The 22,543-nt window shown below is 39.3% G+C and overlaps 1 protein-coding gene across 1 annotated transcript in view; it reads right to left on the reverse strand.

Moving 5' to 3' along the window:
- Positions 1 to 526: 526 nt before the first annotated feature.
- The window catches only part of TBX15 (T-box transcription factor 15), an 84,048-nt gene continuing 62,031 nt past the window's right edge, over positions 527 to 22,543 (reverse strand). The window contains exons 7-8 of the mRNA XM_070736157.1: positions 18,087 to 18,184; positions 527 to 1,317 (exon numbers count right to left, since the gene is read on the reverse strand). Coding sequence (XP_070592258.1) covers positions 527 to 1,317; positions 18,087 to 18,184 — 889 coding nt within the window. The remainder of the gene's footprint in view (positions 1,318 to 18,086; positions 18,185 to 22,543) is intronic.

Here is a 22,543-nt window from a genome sequence, read left to right on the forward strand (position 1 = left end):
GCAAAATTCTCTCAAGAAGAGACATTCCAGTTAGATAAAATGTTCACCAAGCTGAGTGAGAGATGGCTATGAACTTGAACTAATAAATGTAGATAACAAGAAGGCATTTTGGTAGTTGTCTATTTCTGATAGTGCAGTTATATAGGACAGCTTGAATCTTCAGGGATTGGTGCACACATTTGGGAAGCTTCAAAAAAAAAAAAGGCAGAAACTGTTGGGAACAGTTCACACCCAACTTAGAATTATTGCATATACTGTAAAGCACGGCCCCTATTTTTTGTAAACAGTTTTCTCTATTTTTAAAATGTGTCCATTGAAAATGGAAGCTATTTAGTTCCACATGGCTTTTGATTCCAGTCTGCACGATTCAGCTCTTTGAAATATAGCTATAATTGGCTTAGGTTCCATTGAGCGTTCAAATACAAGCCCAGTTTAAATTTGAAAAGCAACCGGGACGAAACCGCCAGTACATAAAATGAAATAAAATTGTTCACAGTTTGGCCAGGGCGATGGCTCTGAGCACCGTCTAAACCATGTGCATAGATATTTGTGAAGATGACCCTGTGACAGCCCCATACTGCCGATTCTCACAAGTGCTGGCTGTAGGCTGGCTGCCGTTGGGGGGGCTGATCACGTGCATGCTGTGATCCATCCCTGCTGAAAGATATTGCCTCTCTCCAAAGGCCCCGCTGGAAGGAGCAGAACAAAGTAAAGTGCTTTGTGTAGTGGCCAGTTTTTCAGGGCTTCCTGCCAACCTTGGAGAAGCTGAGAAATTGTATCCGTACAAATTATAAGGGTTGTGAAGGGAAAAGGCATTGTAGGAACTCTGCTGCATGTGGCCACCGCTAAACATATGGGAGGAGGAAGAAGAAGACGTGGAGGTGGGGTTGCCAGCTTGCATGACATATTGGAACTGAGAGGTTGGGAATGATCCCATCTGGCCACCGTAAGCTTCCATTTTGCCATTAGTGGGCAGGGCAGAAGGAGCAGGCATTCCTGAGATCAGAGTTGGAGTCCGCTGAGGTATGAAGTTTTCCGACGGCTGGGCAGCAGCAGAAGACCCGCTCTGGAGCCGGCTGTATCCACTCTCACTCAAGCCTGGGTAGCTCTGCAGGGCCGCCATGTTGCTTCTTGCACACGGTGGATACTCAGAGAGATTCAGGTTACAAAGCTGGCTCTCTCGGCAGCCAACGTTGAAAGTGTTGGGGGTCAAATGGAAGGCTGGAGGAGAACAGGATGGAGACAGGAGGTGGGAAGATGCCGAGGGTGAGGGGGTCCCTGTGCTGGAGGTTGTTGGGGAAGTGCCTGTGCTGCCCCCTAGGAAGACAATACAAAAGAAAGCAACAACTTAAAATGGACTTCCATAATGTGAACAACACTTATTTCATTTTCCACTTTTCCTCTAATAATTTGCCGTCTTAGTTATCCCAATGGAAAAATATGATCTTTTGTCCTAATTTCAAATTCATTCCAAAAGTGCTTAGGTAGCAAAAAACTGCAAAGCAAACAAAAAAAGCTCTGCTACATTTGTTTTTTCTTTCAAAAAATGCCTCTGAGCCCCAGATGAGCTCCATAAGCTTTATGAGAAAATGAAATAATGTCCAACTACTTCCCAGGGCTTTGTGTGTGTGTGTGTGTGTGTGTGTGTGTGTGTGTGTGTGTGTTGTATATATATTACAAGAAGCAAGCAGGGATAGTTGAAAATATCCAATAGAAGAGGTAGATAGTAAACTGCATTTCAGTAATACGGCATTTTGTCATCTGGACTTCCTCTGCAAACATTTATTGAATATGATTTAGCTTTACTAGATAAATGATCAAAGCAATAGAAACTGCAGTTTAATGTTTCCAAATGTAAAATAATGCACTTGGGGAAAAGGAATCCTCAATCTGCATATTGTATTGGCAGTTCTGTGTTTGCAAAAACGTCAGAAGAGAAGGGTTTAGGGGTAGTGATTTCTGACAGTCTCAAAATGGGTGTGCAGTGTGGTTGGGCGGTAGGAAAAGCAAGTAGGATGCTTAGCTGCATAGATAGATGTATAATAAGCAGGAAGAGGGAGATTGTGATCCCGCTATATAGAGTGCTGGTGAGACCACATTTGGAATACTGTGTTCAGTTCTGGAGACCTCACCTACAAAAAGAGATTGACAAAATTAAACGGGTCCAAAGACGGGCTATAAGAATGGTGGAAGGTCTTAAGCATAAAACGTATCAGGAAAGACTTAATAGTCTGGAGGACAGAAGGAAAAGGGGGGACATGATCGAAACATTTAAATATGTTAAAAGGTTAAATAAGGTTCAGGGGGGAAGTGTTTTTAATAGGAAAGTGAACACAAGAACAAGGGGACACAATCTGAAGTTAGTTGGGGGAAAGATCAAAAGCAACATGAGAAAATATTATTTTACTGAAAGAGTAGTAGATCGTTGGAACAAACTTCCAGCAGACGTGATTGGTAAATCCACAGTAACTAAATTTAAACATGCCTGGGATAAACATATATCCATTCTAAGACAAAATACAGGAAATAGTATAAGGGCAGACTAGATGGACCATGAGGTCCTTTTCTGCCGTCAGTCTTCTATGTTTCTATGAATAGGTAACTTTTCCATATCCTCCTTTTTCAAAGATTCCTCAGAGCACACTTTCAAAATTTGAAGTAGGCTTTTTAAAAAGCCTCCCTTCTTATGACTCTGTAGCAATCCCTTAATTTAGAGTAAAATTGGGGTGACTGGATGAATGAGCATTTATTGGCTAGATGTCTTTCCTGACACCACACAGAGTTTGCAGCAGTTATTTTGTCTTCGTGCTGTAGGAGAGAAACATCTGCTGCCACCTAGGATTGAACTCTCAACTTCTGGATGGGAGGCAAGCGTCTTCACCACTAGGCCACCACACTGCTCTCTCTGGATGTCTGTCCATAAGGGAAGTATCACTAGGATGGGGATTCTAAAGCATATGGCAAATCATACTATATCCACCTGAGCAATTCTTCGAATGACCCTTCACAAATGTTGCTATTTTGTTCTTCACACATCCTTCTCCCCTCAAAAATCTAGTCAAGAATGTCCTCCCATTTTCATTGATGATACCCAAAAATAACAAGCCCAGATTCTTCTCCTCCCATGAAATCCTGCTTCCCATTGTGAGACCTAAGCTTCTGTTCAAAGTCAACTGGATTCCTAAATAGCAGAATATTCTCATAGACTTAAGTATCAAGTATTGCTTTATGTCCCACTTGTTATAAAGATTAAAAATAGTTTATAATGCAGCGTATAGAAAATAAACCACCTCTATTTTCTAGTTTTGACAGTACCAGCTATACCAGAATACCAGTCAATGTATCTTTAAGAATTCAGCTTAGATGTACGGATATGAAACTTTATGTTTTTCTTACTGAAGAGTATAAGAAATATGTGTCTTTCCTGCTACCCAGTATTCTGCTTTCTGTGTCCTGGGAATCCTTTTAATTCTTGCACTGCATTTTGGATATGTTTATTTTTAAGGGAAAACTTGCTTGGGCATCAATTTTTGTTTGCCTAGACTACAACATCAATATAATGTGATAAAAGGAAGCAGAAGTCAGCAGCTAGTGCCTAACATCTCCAGAAAATAAGAATACCAGACGACGTTGATTGATTTCACTTCTGTCATCATCTTCTGCAGCCTGGACAATGTCTCAGTGCTGAAAGTTGATTCAATTATTTGAAGGGTCATCCATCCCTGATCATTGGAGTCCCACCAGAAAACCACATATGAAGTGCCAAAAATATTTATGGAATCTCTGAGGACAGCAGGGAAAGTGGCATGCAACAATATTTAACATATTTAATAGGAGTGTGTAGGGCAACAATGTTCAACACTGCAAGACATTTCATTTCACTGAGGCATTTGGAAACAGACTGCTACTTAATAATAGTAGCAATATATTAAATTTGTATGTCATTTGACTCTCAATGACTCTGGGCCATGGGTGGGCAATTAATTTTCCCACGGGGTCACCTGAGAGACTTGGACTGTTGTGGAAGGCCAAATCAACAGGCTGAACTTAATTCTGTTCAATATAAATTTTATTGCTTTATTACTGTTGTTAGTCACAAAGTCATGTCTAACCCATCATGACCCCATGGATGATGTTCCTCCAGGCCTTCCTGTCCTCTATCATCCCCTGGAGTCCATTTAAACCCATGCCAACTGCTTCAGTGACTCCATCCAGCCACCTTGTTCTCTGCCACCCCCTTCTTCTTTTGCCCTCAACCATTCCCAGCATTAGGCTCTTTTGCAGTGAGTCCTTCCTTTTCATTAGGTTTTTGCTTTATAAATTATATGATTTTGTTTACTGTGAAGGTGCATATGCACACACACACACACACACACATATATGTCACATGTTTTTGCTGAATTTGAAAATTAAGGGAGACTAGGATAGATCTATTTCAGCCTTGTTCTGGTCTCATCAGCTAGCCATACCCTCACTGGGACTTGAACTTGCAGCCTTTGCCTTGTAAGGCAGAGAATTACCCTCTAGGCTACAGTATCCAATCCCTTCATCTCTGTACCATAATATTGGCAAAAAAGGAGCTGTGATGTTCCTTCAATATACAAGGGTGATTCGACACAAATAACATGTAACCCTTCCCTGGTACAAAATAAGGCCGAAATAGATGTATCCTAGTCTCCCTTAATTTTCAAATTCAGCAAAAACATCTCTCTCTCTCTCTCTCTCTCTCACACACACACACACACACACACACACACACGCATGTATCAGATGTTTTTGCTGATTTTTTTAAAATTAAGGGAGACTAGGATAGCGCTATTTCGGCCTTGTTCTGGGATATATATAGCCTTACTGGGATCCCTTACTGGGATATATATATTATGGTACAGAGCTGAACGGATTGGATACTGTAGCCTAGAGGTTAATTCTGTGCCGTACAAGGCAAAGGCTGCAATATATATAGGCTGGTCCTTTTGGCCTTGTGCTGAGGTGCTGTTTACCCTAGCAAAAGGCCAAAAGGACGAGCCTGAAGATGGCGAGTGGGACCTTGTTGAAACATCGCCAGCAATCTCTGAGACTTACATGGGAAGAAACCCGAATATGCACAGGAAGCAACATTTTGTGAGAGGATGCGCATGTGCAAGAGAGATTTTGGTGATTTTTTTTAACCATCCCAGGCTTCAGTGAGGCCTGTGTGCATGTGTAGGGGAGGATTGTGCCCCTGCACAGGGAAGTGCGGGGCTGCACAGGCATGGCAGAGGAGCTAGCACACGGACTCACACCCTTTTGGCACATGAACCAAAAAAAAGGTCTGCTACCACTGCTCTAGCTTATCTATATACAGTACAGCATACAATATACTATATACAATAGATCTGTATTCATCTATATATCTTTTGGAGATTTGATCCATTCAGAATCCATCATTATCCATCATTTTTAAATTTAGCCATGCTCTTTTTCAGTTAAATATTTCACCAAATAAATTTCTTATAAAGCAGAAATGCGCCAGATATGATTTACCAATATATTTCTAGTCTTTTGTTTTCATTACTGGATTTCAAAATACCTTGTCCAATTGCTTCAGCTTTATCAGCAATATTTTTTTTTTCTCAGCCATATAGTGTGAATTATTTAAAGGCAGACCTGTCACTTGTAATATGACTTATAGTTCATGTCAGTCCATCAGCCTTTTGAAATTCCCAGTCCAATTATTATTGTCTTTATTAATGCATGTTGTTTTGAATGTCTACACACTTGAAAAATTCCCCACAAATTGCTTCAATTTCAGTAAGGCACAAGTCCCGTTTTCTTACTCTTGAATCAACATTTAATTTCTTTTCTGTATTATTTATTTATTTATTAAACTTCCATGCCGCCCAATTCCAAAGGACTCATTACCTTTAAAGCCCTATATGCCTTAGAGCTAGACTATATTTGAGACTGCCTTCTACCACATAATTCTCAGCAACCAATAAGGTCCCACAGTGTTGGTGTTCTCCGGGCCCCATCAACTAAATAGTGTCAGCTGGTGGGCCCATGGGGAAAGGCCTTCTCTGTGGTTGCCCCACCTCTCTGGAACCAGTTACCTCCTGAGATCCAGATAACCCCCACTGTATTGGCCTTCCAGAAAGCGGTAAAGACCTGGCTTTTCTGACAGGCCTGGGGTCGTTTATCTTATGGTAGTAACCAATGAGATCTGACCATGAATGGTGGTTTAATTGTTTGCATTGTAAATTGTCTAAACTGTTTTAGAGTTTTTTGTACTATTATTGATGTTTTATATTTTTGCTGTGAGCCACCTAGAGTCCCTAGGGAGTTGGGCGGCATAGAAATTGAATAAACAAACAGACAAATAAATGATTGATTGAATGAATGAATGAATGAATGAATAAATAAATAAATATTAAAAAAAAACATTCAGAGCAAGTTAGCAATGAAAAAAACTCTGCAAAGACCTAGGGCTTGGAAAACAATCTTCGCAGAGAGTAACAATGAAAGAGTTTGCAAGCTGGGAAGAGCTGGGAAGGTTAGCACCTTGTTAGAGCTGGGAAAAAAAGCTTTGAAAAAAGCTACATTTAGAGTATAAAACGAACCTCTTTTAGGAAGGAAAAGGGTGTATCTTATACCCCGAAAAATACAGTATCTACTTTTTATGCTTCAGCTTTTTTTAAAAAAGCTGCATACAGAACATTTATTAGGTAATTAACAAATCCTTTGCTTGTAGAACCAATCTGAACTTTTCCTATTTGTATTGTGTGGGAAAGAAATTCCATACAGTGTAGAAATCAAGAAAATATGTTATGGAAAAATGATAGAGTATAGAATTACTGGAATTCTGATATATTTTTTTTTACATAAATTCTCTTTATTGGACAGAATAAAACAAAGCCAAATATTTTTAACTATGAGAATTTGGATCATATTCAACATGATTTTTAAAAATCAGTCTAAATTGTTTAATCAATTTTTGGCACTCTCTAACATAACTGAACCCCATAAAATCTAATTGCCATCTGGGAGAAATTAATTGTACATCTGCTTTGTCCCAATGTAAAACCAAGTTGGGGGGGTGATTATATCATTTTTGAAAAGTGGGTTCTCTAATGCCTGGTATTCTGGAATTTCACTATAGTTCTGAAAGAAGGAGCATGAAAAATATTTATTAGTTTAAACTCACTTCTTGTAAAACATTTTTTCCAAGCTAAAAAGATACAGGTAGTCCTCAGTTTCCAACCATTCATTTAGTAACTATTTAAAGTTACAACAGCACAGAAGTGAGTTATGACTGGTCCTCCTCACTCCTGTGACATCATAGTTTCGCCATGATCATGTGATCAAAATTCTGGCATTTGGCAATTAACATACATTTAGAATGGTTGCAGTGTGTTGGGGTCATATGGTAGCCATTTCAGACCTTTCAAGCAGGCTTCTGGTAAGCAAAGTAAATGGAGGGAAGCCGGATTCACTGAAAGACCATGTGGTTCACTAAGCCAGGGTTGTCAAATTCAAGGCCTGGGGGGGCCAGATCCAGCCCACAGGATGCTTAGATCTGGCCCACGGGGCTGCCCTAGAAACATCAAAGGACCAGCCCACACTGCCTCTACCACCAAAAACGGAGATTGGGAACTCCTCTTTTTGGCTGCTACGGCTTCGTGCCAGTGAAAACAGAGCTCGGGACTGTGGGGTCCTGGAGCCCTGGGAGATTAATGGCCAGGTTGGGTGCTTGCCCTCTGCTGCCTAGGGCACTGCTCTCTGGGATTCTCCACATGGCCTGAGAGGAACAGGGAGGCTTCTCTGGAGGACAAGGGTTGAGCGCTCTCCCTGGTCTCACTTTCCTCCACTGGAGACAGTAGATTCCCCCAGCTCTGCCTAGGCTGCCACAGGCACCCGTGATGGCCACACCCACCTCGTCCCCTGAGGTCAAACACAATCCTGATATAGCCCTCAATGAAATTGAGTTTGACACCCTTGCACTAAGCAAATGCAATAGTTGCTCATTTAATAACTATGGCTAAAAAAAGGTCATAAAATTGGTTGCAACTCACTTAACCAACATCTTGCTTTAGCAACAAAAATTCTGACCTCAATTGTGGTCATAAGTCAAGGACTACTATAACCATTTTGAACTGGAAAGGGGAGAAAGAAAACATGACTCTGGGTGCCAATCCGTTCTGTTGAGGAGTAATCCACAAACTTCAGTGACAATAATGCCTTGGGACACTGCATTACTTCTTTAGGAAATCCTATTGTTCATGAAAGTTTCAGAGTGGGGGGAGAAAGGTAATTATGATTTTAGTAATCTTATAATATTAATTACTTAGCAATAATATTCTGATTACATTTACATATGAAATGCTTCTTGCATTCCAAATTTCCAACTTAATGAGATTACAGTGATACCTCTACTTAAGAACGCCTCTACTTAAGAACTTTTTTAGATAAGAACCAGGTGTTCAAGATTTCTTTGCCTAGAACCATTTTCTACTTAAGAACCCGAGCCTGAAAAAATTTCCCAGGAAATTTGAGAGTGGCATGAAGGCCGGGCCGGTTTCTTGCCATTCCCCCTGGGTTTCTCTCTCTGGTCCAGTGTATGGGAGGCGCGTGTTCCTCCTTGCTGCCTCAGAGTCCCTCTGAAAAATGTGGAATGCAGCTGCGCGAGCGGTCATGGGTCATCCAAGATACAACCCTGTTTCGTCAACACTCTGCTGCCTGCGCTTTTGCTGATTAGTTTCCAGACACAATTCAAAGTGTTGGTGATAACCTATAAGGCCATACATGGCATCGGACCAGAATGTCTTCTGCTGCATGAGTCCCAGCAACCGGTTAGGTGCCACAGAGTTGGCCTTCTTCAAATCCCGTCAACTAAACAATGTCATCTGGTGGGGCCTAGGGGAAGAGCCTTCTTTGTGGTGGCCCCGGCCCTCTGGAATCAACTTCCCCCAGAGATTTGAACTGCCCCCACCCTCCTCGCCTTCTGCAAGACCCTAAAGACCTATCTATGTCACCAGGCATGGGGCAATTAATGTATCCCCTTTTCTGAGCATTAAAAGTTATGTGTGGTTGTGACTGTATTGTATTGATTGCTTTTTAATGATAGCGGGGTTTTAGTCATAGTTTTTAATTATTAGATTTTTACTATACTGTTTTTGCTGTTGTGAGCCACCCCGAGTCTTCGGAGAGGAGCAGCATACAAGTCTAATAAATTATTATTATTATTAATTATTATTATTATTATTTTTAAAGCCTTAACGTTTCGGATTTTTTTGATTCCCCTCCCCTCCCCTTTTTCCTTCGGCAACGACTGTCCTCCTCCTCTTCTTCCTCCTCCTCCCACCCAAATTCCGAGTTTTATTTCTTTCCTAGTGGATTTGCACACATTATTTGCTTTTACATTGATTCCTATGGAAAAACTGCTTCTACTTACAAACTTTTCTACTTAAGAACCTGTTCATGGAAAGAACTAAGTTCTTAAATAGAGGTACCACTGTATGTTGCTTGAGTTCTATTAATGTCATTAAAATCCTCTGACAGTCTCTATTTTTTTCAATAAATAAAAATATATTTTTAAAAGACAAAAAATTTCTTATAGATCTATCATCTTCCTTTCCTCCTAAAATGCAATTTATGGGGTATCTGGGAAGCTGTAGGTCACTACTGCATAAGTGCAAACATAGTCATATGGGTCAATTAGTTGGGAAAATTAATTATATGCTGTTAAACATGTCCCGGTCCTCTGTAGTATTTTAGAGTTCCATAGAAGACATATGTTCCTCATTTAAATCACACTCCTGTATAAGCCCTAGCATGTCTGGCATCAAGAAAGTAACTTTTAGTAGTAATTTCAATTGAAAAAAATAACATGGGGAAAAAGAATTACTCCTTCTCTGAGGTAGGATTTCTGAATCAATGTGGTACCAATGAAGTAAACAAATGGGATGTTAGTTATGAAATATTTATACCCTATCTAGTTTGGCCTTAACAATTTATGTAGTTTTAAGGATCCTGCTGAAGCTATATACAGTATATTCATTGCATAATAATACAAAATATTTCCAAGGTGATCAGCAAACAAATATTAACTAATATGTAATGTAATTTCCATCTGCATTTGTCAAACTGTTGTGACACCTTCCCAGCAATTTCAAAAGTGAAATTGAGACCTTTTTCTACAGTAGTCATTTTTGTGATTTTAAGAGAATATTAATTGTAATTTTGTGCCAGACTTCCTCTCTATCTCTTTTACAAGGAATTGAAGATATTTTCAAGGCTGTAATATGATGTAAAAAAAATTACAATAAAAAGTTTTATTGCTGCCATTTTTGATATATTAACAGCTTTTAAATGTCCTGCTATTCTTTTATGAGGTTACTATATAGTTACCATATTATATTCTCTTATGTTCATTTAGGCCTTACTGTATATTCCATCTGTTATTTTATCATACACCAACCCAATACTTTTATAGAAGAGAAGTATATTTGTGTTTGAGGGCACAGGTAGTTTGTATAATTTTATACCAGGAATTTGTATAAGAATTCTAGCATGTGATATGAACCTCCATGAATAAAATCTGTGTAAGTTACTATTTGGATTATCAAATGGCAAGGCTTCTAATGTTAGAGCCCCTTGATAAAACTGAAGGTGCAGAAAGTTAAACAAAGAGTTGTTCCCAGCTTCCCAAGAAAAGGTTGGTCTACTGCAAATATTGACCAAATGATAACCAGATCTGTGAAGAGCGAATACTCTAGAACAGTGTTTCCCAACCTTGGCATCTTGAAGATATCTGGACTTCAACTCCCAAAATTCCCCAGCCAGCCTTTACTGGCTGGGGAATTCTGGGAGTTGAAGTCCAGATCTCTTCAAGTTGCCAAGGTTGGGAAACACTGCTCTAGAAAATAGAAATAAAAACAACCTACCTGTTACAGAGGAAAGAGTTGAAAATAACAGTGAAATTTAAGAGAGGACACAGGCAAGTTCTTTGCATAGTAGTAGAAACTAGGTGTACAAGTATAGGTTAGGGGGAATCTTAGTTTATCAATAGTACATTAAAAGATACTATAATAGTTGTTGATAAACTGAATATGGATCAATAGCAGGGGTGGGTTGCTACCAGTTCGCACCAGTTCAGTGAACCAGTAGCAGCGGTGGCAGGAGGCTCCGCCCACCCACCCAGACATCATGAAAAACGCTCTGCGCAGGCGTAGAGGTATTGCATGCCCACGCGCTCCCACTCCTAAACTGGTAGCAAAGATAAGTGAAACCCACTAATGATCAATAGCTGCAAAAAAGACTTGAGCAATCTTAGGCTCCAAGAGCAAACATGAAAATATCAGCAGAGGTTTCACTTTCTTCTGCATTGTCAGGAGCCACTTACAAAGACAGTATTGTCCAGCTTGGCATGCCACAGTTTAACAAAAGTCCAAAGATGTCAGACCAGGTTCAAAGGAGAAGTAGGAAGAGGATCAAAAGACTGGAACCTGAACGTGTTTGGGTAGATAGAAGATAAAGGGAAAGAAGAATGAAAGAGTTTCACATTTAAAAATGGCCAAGCCTGTCACAGCTTAATACAAAGGATGGTAGCAATATTGCTGAATTACAGGAAGAAGGATTCCAATTGAATATTTAAAAAAAAATATTTCCTAGCAATAGGAAGAGACTGATGTGGAGTCTGTCTTTCTCAGGATTCACGCAAAAGCTACCCAATCACCTCTTGGGGATATTTGAACTTAGATTCTTATATTGAGCAGAAGATGGACCTGGATAATCTAAAAGACCTGAAAGTTTTACTATTATATGGGGAATAAGAAGGGAAATAATTGGGATAGGGTGTTTTTTTTCCAATTTTTGAGCCCCATTTGGGTGTAAGCAGTGAAGAGCTACCAAAAGTTTTACTACCACAATGTGGCCGTGGCTTATGCATTTTCTTTCAACATCTTTCAGTGAAAATTGGGTGCTCTTGAAAGGAGCTCCATTTTCGCTACACCACTGCAGTCCCCCCCCCAATCCGGGCAGTAGCCCACCCCGGGTGTAAGTCCAAAATGTCAAAATGTGTATTTGCAGTTAGAAACAGCACTTGTTTATCAGTCATTTGAAAGATTGGTTAATATTCAGAACAGAGGGGGGTTTCAGCGGGTTCTGATCAGCTCTGGAGAACCAGTAGCAGAAATTTTGAATAGTTCGGAGAACTGGTAAATATCACCTCCGACTAGCGCCGCCCCATCTATTCTCTGCCTCCCAAGTCCCAGCTGATCAGGAGGAAATGGGGATTGTGCAGTAACCTTCTCCTGGAGTGGGGAGGGAATGGAGATTTTACAGTATCTTTCCCCTGCTATGCCCACCAAACCACACCATGCCCAGCAAGCCACGGCCACAGAACTTGTAGTAAAATTTTTGAATCCCACCACTGATTCTTTTCCCTCAATTAGAAGTGGAAATATTGTTTAGAAGCTCAGGCTCATGCAACAGGCACTTCGGGCAGCAAGCAGTTGCTCTTTTAAGACTAGCAACTCTCTGCTTTTGGATCTACTGAATTGTGCAAGATTTTGTAGGAAAAAAGCAAGACATCTGGAGAATCTTAAGATTTCCTCTTTTGCAATTACTCAGCCTTCAGTATAATTGCATGCAAAGTAAAAGGGATCCATTTGGTAAGTGAATAAAGTCAAGATTTTAGCAAGCGAGTTCTGAACTGGAAACCACATTTTGTGCATGCCACCTTTGCTTGAGCAGCCAAAACAACAGTTGCTAGTAGCCTGCAGGGAACTAGCTAGTCACATGGTGTTGGCTTCCTTCCTGGTTTTTCAGCTGCCAAATTACATTTAAAGCGGCTAAAAATACATTAAATATTTTCCTTTCCTTATATTACTTGACTATATCAGCAGTTGCTGTAGCTGCTATGAGCATGTTATTTGATAACCAAGAGGAGGACAGAAGGTTATCAGTGCAGATATTAATACAAGGCACATCTAATCAAGGGTGTAAATGCCACAAGTTTCAAGTCCAAGGATACTCCCAAAGAAATGAGGAGTTAAAATCTGTTCCACACCAATGATTTATGCATTGAGATCTCTTCTACAATCTTACTGCAAGGAGAAAACAAGCTACCCAAGATACAAAAGATATATTCCCTTGTTGATTCTTGCTTTAAAATAGCTCTTGGAAGGTTAAGGAGAAAGTTACATATTTTTTTAAAAAATGCATGCTGTTATCTAGACCTAAATTTCGTCCCTTGCTATTAATTTAAGAAACTTATAGAAAAAATGTATACTATAAAGGGCACTTCAACAATAGCAACCCTCTTTATTATGACCTTTGACCAGCACTCTTTCAAAAAACCCATGATCAGAAATCATCATAAAAGAAGAGAACACCACATCTAAGTCACGGTTTGTGCCATTGTATGGCTTGGTGAAGGTATTTGGCGATCTGAATTATGAGTCAGTGTCCCTTAAAAAGTCATATATGAAAAGTTTGTACGACCCTCAGTTTTAGAAATAATTGGAAAACATGTCTCAGACTATCATATAAAAACACCATAAGTAGATGAAGGCAAGAGTTTTTGTCTCCTTAGAATCACAAGGACAATGTTTCTGAGAATAAGGCGTCTCATGAAATCTTCCCACCGATAATGCAGAAAGAAGAGCATTAAATTATCTAGGCCCTCGACAATCAGGATTCAGACCTGGCTACAGCACGGAAACTGCTTTGGTCGTGCTGATGGATGATCTCTGGTGGACCTAGGATAGGGGTTTATCCTCTATCCTGGTGCTCCTTGACCTCTCAGCAGCTGGTATCCTTCTGCGCCGACTGGAAGGGTTGGGAATGGGAGGCAGCGTTCTATGGTGGTTCTCCTCCTACCTCTATGGTCAGTCACAGTCGGGGTTACTGGGGGAATCAGAGGTCAGCTCCTAGGTCCCTGCCTTGTGGGGTACCTCAGGGGTCAGTTCTCTTCCCCCTGCTGTTTAATACCTACATGAAACCGCTCGGTGATATTATCTAAGGGCATGGGGTGAGGTACCATCAGTATGCTGATGATACTCAGCTATGCATGTCCACCCCATGTCCAGTCAGTGAAGCAGTGGAAGTAATGTGCCGGTGTCTGAAGGCTGTCAGGGTCTGGATGGGTGCTAACAGGCTCAAATTCAATCCCGACAAGATAGAGTGGCTGTGAGTATTGCTCCCAAGGACTCATCCATCTGTCCATTCATGGGGGGAAATTGCTGACCCTCTCAGAGAGGGTTTGCAACTTGGTCGTCCTCCTTGATTCACAGCTGACTTTAGAACACCATCTTTCGCTGTGGCAAGGGGGGCGTTCACCCAGGTTCACCTGGTGCACCAGTTGCGGCCCTATTTCGAGAGGGAGTCTTTGCACACAGTCATTCATGTCCTTATCACCTTGAGGTTCGACTACTGCAATGCTTTCTATATGGGACTACCTTTGAAGAGTGTTTGGAAACTTCAAATCATCCAAAATGCAGCCATGCGAGTGGTTATGTGCCTTTCAAGGCATACCCATATTTCTCCAGCACTCCACTGACTGCATTGGCTGCCGATTAGTTTCCGGACACAATTCAAAGTGTTGGTTATGACCTATAAAGCCCTACATGGCATCAGACCAGATTACCTCCGGGACTGCCTTCTGCCGCATAAGTCCCAGCAACCGGTTAGGTGCCACAGAGTTGGCCTTCTTCAAATCCCGTCAACTAAACAATGTCATTTGGTGGGACCTAGGAGAAGAGCCTTCTCTGTGGGGGCTCCGGCTCTCTGGAATCAGCTCCCCCTGGAGATTCGAACTGCCCCCACCCTCCTCGCCTTCTGTAAAAGCTTAAAGACCTATTTATGCCACCAGGTTTGGGGCCATTAGACCCTAGCCCCCTGGCTGACTAGTGTAGTATGTTTTGCTGTGTGAATGGTAATGAATGATTTTAAATCTTATTAGAATTTTTAAAAGTTTTTAATATATTAATTGGATTTTTAGATATGTATATGGTATATTGTTTTTGACATGTTGTGAGCCGCCCCAAGTCCTCAGAGAGGGGTGGCATACAAATCCAATTAATAAAATAATAAATAAATAAAACAAATTCTAGGAAAAGCCCATGTAAATTTACTCAGGGTTAGATTGTATAAATAGCCTGCTATATATGACAATAAATTCCAGGAACGGTAATGGTGAAATCATTGTCATAATCAATGTTCTTGGTTCGTTACTTTACCATTAATTGGCCTATACATTCAAGATAAAGGCTAAATTATGAGCCTATATAATTCCTCCATACATCAACTACCGAATTCCTCCATATCAACAAGATTGATAGCTGTCTATCATTAACAGAAGCAAAGTCCTCTAGGATCAAACACAATTCTAAGAAAGGAACACCCATCACCTAGGCATCAGCAGCATAAGTATCACAATAAATGGCTTGGAAATAACACACCCACATATTTCAAGGAATGCTGTATTGGAGTTGGGTAGTACTATTACAGGAATAGTTTGTTCTGATATGCCAAATCAGAGAGGGATTTAGAGATTTTTTAGCTTTGATTAACTATCATATTTATATATAATCAAGCAGGATATAAGGGAGATTCTAGTCTTACAGGGCATGTAACAGCAGAAGGGCATCACTGGGAACAGTCAAAAATGCCAGTGGGTTGGGTGTTAAATTCCTGAAGTAGCTCCATATAATTGAAAGAGGGGTTCCAATTGCACAGCTCACACATGTGTCGTAATTGAGCAATGAGGGACTGACCTTTTCATACATCTGAATAAACTTTGGATTGAAAAAAATACTCTTTGAATAACAGATGGACAGATCTAGAAAACCCAGCTTGGACTCTAGTAATTTTAACTAAATCCTGATTTCCCCCACCTCCTCCCTTGGTTATGTTCTATCCGATCCAGAATGGAGGCACAGTAGGGGACATGGGAATGGCTGTTGTTTCTGGCTATAAAAGTGCCAAGAACCTTGCTAATCAAAAGATGACCGTTCTGGGTGCAGCAAGATGCCAGTTTGGTTGTACTATACTGGGCTTTGGTTTGCACTATGTCAGTTCATGTTTCGTAATGAGTTGGGTGGACAAAGGTGAGACTAGGTAAACTTTCTGAATGAATTAAAACTAAAAGAGGAGCACTCTGTACACTGCAAACTGAAGATCTCAACTGCAGTGAAAATTGTATGTCTATATACTGCAAATGCAATATGGTTGTTTTTCGGATTCCCAGTTTAGATTCTCTTTATTCATTACACTACCCTTAAATTGCCGTCTCTGCAGTTATATTGCTATTAAATTAAAATATTTCAAATTCTGCACATGTGCAACAATGCCCTGTATGTTTCTGATAATTTATTTCTGTTGTTTACAATATAAAATAAAATATACAGAAGGAATTCAATAACCTTAATAAAATAAACAATATTCTGCAAGAAGATCCATTTGGAAGTGTTCTTGGCACTTTGTATTCAAAGGCAAAAAGATGCTTTGGAACACTGAAGTATACATGTAGCCGCTGACTGCATTGCTTAGGTCAACTGTGCCTTTTCCTGCATGGCTCCCACAGTTCACCACCCTAGAAACAGGCACATTTGATCCAAAATATTTTTTGGTATTTGAATCCACAACACTGCAAATCATATGTACTCTGAGACAATAAAGTTGGTCTTTCCCACTTCCTTACCTGAACTACAGTAGGCTGAAAGATTTTGTAGAGATTTTGGGGAGGAAACCAGAATATACTATTCTTCCAGGTAGGATCAAATTCCTAATGGCACTAGATTGCTTTCAGGTCTAATAATCCTCTCAGAGCCAAAATAGTTTATCTGTGCTACAGATTTCAATTATTTTAATATCATTTTAATTTCCTGGTGACTTATTTTAAATGTAGACTTTTCTGCAATAGTGTGTCAAATTGCTTCTCATAATTGCTTTATCTGATTTTGTATTTTAAATTATTTAATTGCAAATACTAACCTAGACCTCCATTTTTGAAAAAGTCAGTATATATAATGTTTTAAATAAGCAAAAAGAATCTGGGAAGTTTGCTTTTCAGAAAATGCTTAACACCTGCAACGGAGGTGTTTCCTTGATACTCAGGAATAAATCGTAATAATCTTAACAACTTGCTGAAATATTCTTAAAAGCCACAGGAAAGGGGAAAAAAGCTAAGTTTATTCCTGCCCTCTTACCACTCAGGAGAAGATAGGGATCCTTTAACCAGTTTTAGGATTTTCCAGTGACTGTTTCGAATCTCATCCCTGAATATATTATACCTTTTAGGAATGTAAATCCTGGAGGGATATTGTGACAAACAGAGTGGAAATATTGCCAGTTTCCCCAGGAAATATATCAGCAGAGGTTTATTTCAGAAGTGGCCTTTGCTAAAGGCAGGGATCATCTAACAGTGCTCCATGTTCCTTGGCAGTGACAAGAAGAAGCCAGGCCCAGCAGGGAGGCAAGGTAGAAACCGTAAACATACAAACAAGCAACATCATCAGAGAATTATAGGTGGCATAGGATGGGAGGTAGCAATAGCTTCGGAGAGGGGCAGCACACAAATCTAATAAATTATTATTATTATTATTCTTAATTATTACTTGGAAGAACATCCATTGATCAGCTGAAAAAAAATTATGCACTCAATCTGGTGATTCATTAGACAGGTTTTTACGAAGGCATGAATCTCTTCATAAATCAAGTAATATAGGTTCATATTTTTTAGCATTGTTGACTCTAACCAGTTCTTAAATTTTAGGCAGAGGAAGGCTTTCTGGGTTAGGCCAGGGACAATAGGTTGTGCCTAACTGGGAGTTTAGCTTGGAAACATCTGAATAGAAAGTATGCGAAACAACAGACCTCCCTTTTACCATAGTTAAGAATAGCCCCTTTGAATGGCTCTAAAAGCTCCGTGTTACAATCCCCCCCCCCATTTCTGAAACTAGTAGCTGGACTATTCTGTATTATATCTTTGCCTGACTGTCAAGAGACGTAGGAGTTTCGTGAATTCAGCTGGATGCCAGATGTTGCTTATGACATTCTGAGGCTTTTCCATTGCCACCCGTCTGCTGCCTCTTATAAAAGCGTCTCACCTTGCTGTTTTTGCATGGTGGTGAAATCTTCAAAGGTGAGCGTGCGCACAGGGGGCCTCCAAAATGCATATGTTTCCATAATGGCCTCCAGGCCGGTTCTGAAAAATGAAAAGAGAGAGAGAGAGAGAAGAGGAAGGGAAGGTTAAAAACACCAATGAAGTTGTATTTCTCCTTTAGCAAGTAAGGAAGAGCATGATTTTCTCTACCAACTCGACAACTGTTAATTTTATCGTCCTACATTTCCAATGACACTCTATCCTTCTTCCAAGTTTCCTCTGGAAAATGAGAGAGAATTGGGGCCAATTCATATGTGAAACGGCCCCAAAAGATTAAGTCTGAAATAAACCGTCCACCTGAAGCAAGATAAAAAATTCAATACAGGGGGGGGATGTGGGGGGGGGACGAGGAAGTTGGTGATGTCCACAGAGCAAAATCAAGAGCCATGATGAATTGAGAATATGGTGTTCAGGATGGCTTCTTTATGCTAAATAACAGTTGGGAGAAAGAAGTATTAAGAAAAGAGAGAGCAACTCACTTTCTGCTATTACTCAATCATTTATTGTTTGTTTTTTCCCCTCTCCTCTGTCTTCTTTCTTTTGGTTCATTAACTTTGAGAACATGCTTACCTTCCATTTCTGGAGTTCTAGGTCTCTAAAGGCCCTTGGCTGATGAAAAGTCTGGGGGAGGGATTTTGCAGCTAAAAAGGAGTGGAGCTAACATTCCAAAGTTACCCCGGAAGCAAGTAAAACATAGGATTTTTCTGCAGTTAATTTAGGAGTGGAGAAATTGCCAGGGTGTATTAGCTGCTAAATGTCTGCAAGTAGCAATTGAGAATAGGAGTATAGAATGTTTCATCACAAATCTTCTCTTTCAGTAAAATGACCACCCAGAACTCAACGAGAAGAAGTTAGTACAAAAAAAATGTTTAGACTGCTAAAGATAACAGAAGCCATTATAACCAAAGTTCATGCAGTGGAAAGCAAGAAGTACTACAAAAACGGCAATGCAACAAGACTTGGATTTGTTTCTTTTCAAATATGATTTATGTGAAACGAGCATAAGCACACTCATATGATAATATAGAGTTTGCCAACATTTCTCCTTTGCTCAGATTGGGAAATTACAAGAGACCATCTCATCAGAGCCTGCTGGTGTGTGTTTTTTAATTTTCCATACATTGTTTCCACTTTTTGTCTGAAAAATGCAGCAAAATATAAATATAGCCCAGATGATTCAGATGTTCACAAAACCCAATTACATCATGTCACTACTAAATCTACAAGAGAAGTTCAGAGTCTCCATGGAAATTAGTGAATATTTGGATTACAAACCAAGGACAAACCTCTTTTATATATCTTGGCTGATGTATACTATTAATCTCTTGATTAAGATACAACACACACTCCAATGCTGGTGCCTATTCTATGACAAATTCTATTTTTCATGCTTTTATTGATGATAGCCTGAGATGAATGGAAAAAGAGAGAAAAATATGCACAACTCTAATTTGGTCTCTATTGTTTGGTTTTCATGGAGCAGGGGGAAGACATTGTAATAACAGGTACTATAAAAGGATCTTGTGGTACAAAAATGGTGAATGATATTTGATATTTTTCTTTGTTTCAGTAATGCTTTCCATATGGTCCTTCTCCCCTGTTGCTAACAGCTATCATTGTTCTCTGAAACCTCTGACACTTTCAAACATATCTGATCAGAAATAAATGCCATATTTCCAATGCATTCAATGGGACTTTCTCCAAGACACTTGTATAAAGATTGGACCCTAAAAAGTCTTTTTCAGAATAAAATGACCCATAAAGCAGCACATGTACATTGGCAAATATGCCTTTCATTTACTGGAGTGCATGTAAGTGAAGCTACAATTATAACATGTCAGCCCTTCCCAGATAAAAAGGAGCTTCTGATGAAGGAGAGCTTCTAAAATGAGATTGAAATGAGTTCAAAGAAATAATTGACAATAAACGTTTTTACAAAATGAAGAATTTGAGTATATGAAGCTAAAACTAAATATTTGTGAACAAGATTTAGAAAGTAAGGCCACAAGGAAAACCAGTTTTTAAGCTTGCCACCTCATTTATTTTTGCTTTTTTATATTTCACTAAAATCCATGTCCATTGTTTCACACAATGGCCTTTTGCAACAAAACAAAAAACTGAGGATTGTTGCTTAATAAGAATGCTATTCTAATAAAGCACAGGACACACTCATACAAGCCCTATTAATTCTGCCTTAATACTTGAGATTTATCTCTAATATTCAGTGTTTGACTTGCACTTAAAAATCTATTACTATGGATTGTTTGTTATGAAGGCCCAGCATCACATGAGGATTTGTATTTAAATCCTTTAGCAGGTGACCAGCATATTGCTTAGAAATAATTTTGGATGCTCCAAAGGGAAGCCAAGCCAAATCTTTGCAGAAAACTCAATAACCAGACAGGGGCCATAGATGTTTTTGTACTTGTAAGAAAATCATTTCCCAATACTTTGTAAAGTTTCAGTTTGACCTTGCAATGTGTTAGCAATTGTACATTCAGTGTGATACTTCGTTTCACAAAAGTATGCTCTTTTACTTAATTTTTAATAAATACTTTTCCAGATGTTTGTAGCAAAAAAGCAAACAGAATTCACATTTCATTTACAAACTATGTTCAAAATTATTAAGATAAATTAGAGGTAGACGTGGGGAAATAGATAAAGGGGAGATGAATGAGAAAGAGCTGGTGTGGAAAAATGATGTTATTCCCACTGGTGAACTACAATATAGCATAATCCAGCTCTTACTAAAATGATATGACTTTAATACAAACAGGTTTTACATCACCAACGCATTCTTCTAGATGGACACAGCAGGATGGAAAACTAAGGTCAGGGAGAATTTTTAGCATCAGCTCTACATTAATGGGAAAGAAATTGGAAAAGCCATTTTTACTTTATATATTAAGGCTGCACTGCTCCCATATTTTTATAATTATTTGTGTTACTTATTCTGCACTTTAGATTCATTTCTCTGTATGAGTTTAATGAAATCATTTCACTGAATAAAAAGCCATTGCTCACATATGAAAAGAGGCTCTAAAAATAAATGAGAATGAATTCCAAACTTTCAAGAGCCATCAGTGACTGTATAGGAAATTAAGATGACATTAAATCTATGCTGTTAGTAAAGCGGAAACTGAATTCTAAGACTGAATTGAAGCCTGATGTGGATGGAATTGCATTCCCCAGGAAAGACTATTCAAAGTCTACATTTCTTGATCCATAGGCATCATTTGATTTGCAGATGGCAATGAGAACATTTTCTCAACTACAGCTAGTGTTGCAATTGTAGAACTTCCCAAAGTAGACTGGACTTAGTGGTTAGCTGTCCCTTGGCTTATAATTCAAATGCTGTAGTGCATTTTCTGGGGCTTCTCTTGAAAAGTGTCCACAAATTGAAGTGGTGGAAAATATGGCAGCCAAGGTCAGAAATGACATGGTGCCTGCTCTAAAAGATTTAAACTGGCTCCTAATAGTTGGAATAGATTGATTGCCTACTAGTTTTGACCTTTAAAGCCCTTAACGGCTTATGTTCTAATTACCTGAACCAACCCAATTACCTAACTTAGACAGAGATGGTGCTGAGAAAAAGCCTCTGTTGCTGGAAGTTTGGCTGTTGCTATGAAAAATATATATATACACATTTGGCTCCAATTCTGCCAGAATTTAGGAAGAGATCAGTAATGTGTGTCTTTCATCAAATGTTAAATTATTTTAAAGATGGATTTTGGTTTGGATTTTTATTCAATTGCATAAATATTAATCATTATGATTCATTTTTAATGCTATGTACCTCCTGACGTATTTGGATAAATATGGTACAAATTGACAAATACAGTATTTTTTTGGAGTATAAGACACACCTTAGTTTTGGGGGAGGAAAACAAGGGGGAAATGTGCCTCTGCCTCCTAGCAAAGAGAAAACAGCACAGATGATATACACTGTTTGCTGTGTATTTCTGTGCATGTGTGCCTGACCCATAGGAATAGCAAATAATTGGAGAAATGAACATTATGGCAGTATATCAATCCCAGAATGTTATCTTAAATGTAATTACACTAACTCCTCCCAATTATTGAAATAGATCTACTCCAAATATGACAAAGCAGTTTTTAACAAATAAGTCTAATAATATGAACATTCTATAAACATTTATAGTTATTGACAGACCTCCTTGCATCCAGTTTCAGCAACTGATAGGCACAGGAAAATAAAATTCTGCCTCTGTCTCTCAGCAATTGCCTCCTTGCAGCTTTAGTTTCACTTTAATGTTAGCACATGGGCTTGCCTGCAGCTTCAATCAGCTGCTGGTGGGGAGACCAATAATCAGTTGCTTGGGTTAATCAGTTTCTGCGCTGTTTGTTGCAAGGAGATAAATTGCTGGGAGGCAGAGGCCA

Source organism: Erythrolamprus reginae, chromosome 2 (assembly GCF_031021105.1).
Source record: "Erythrolamprus reginae isolate rEryReg1 chromosome 2, rEryReg1.hap1, whole genome shotgun sequence".
Taxonomy (NCBI): domain Eukaryota; kingdom Metazoa; phylum Chordata; class Lepidosauria; order Squamata; family Dipsadidae; genus Erythrolamprus; species Erythrolamprus reginae.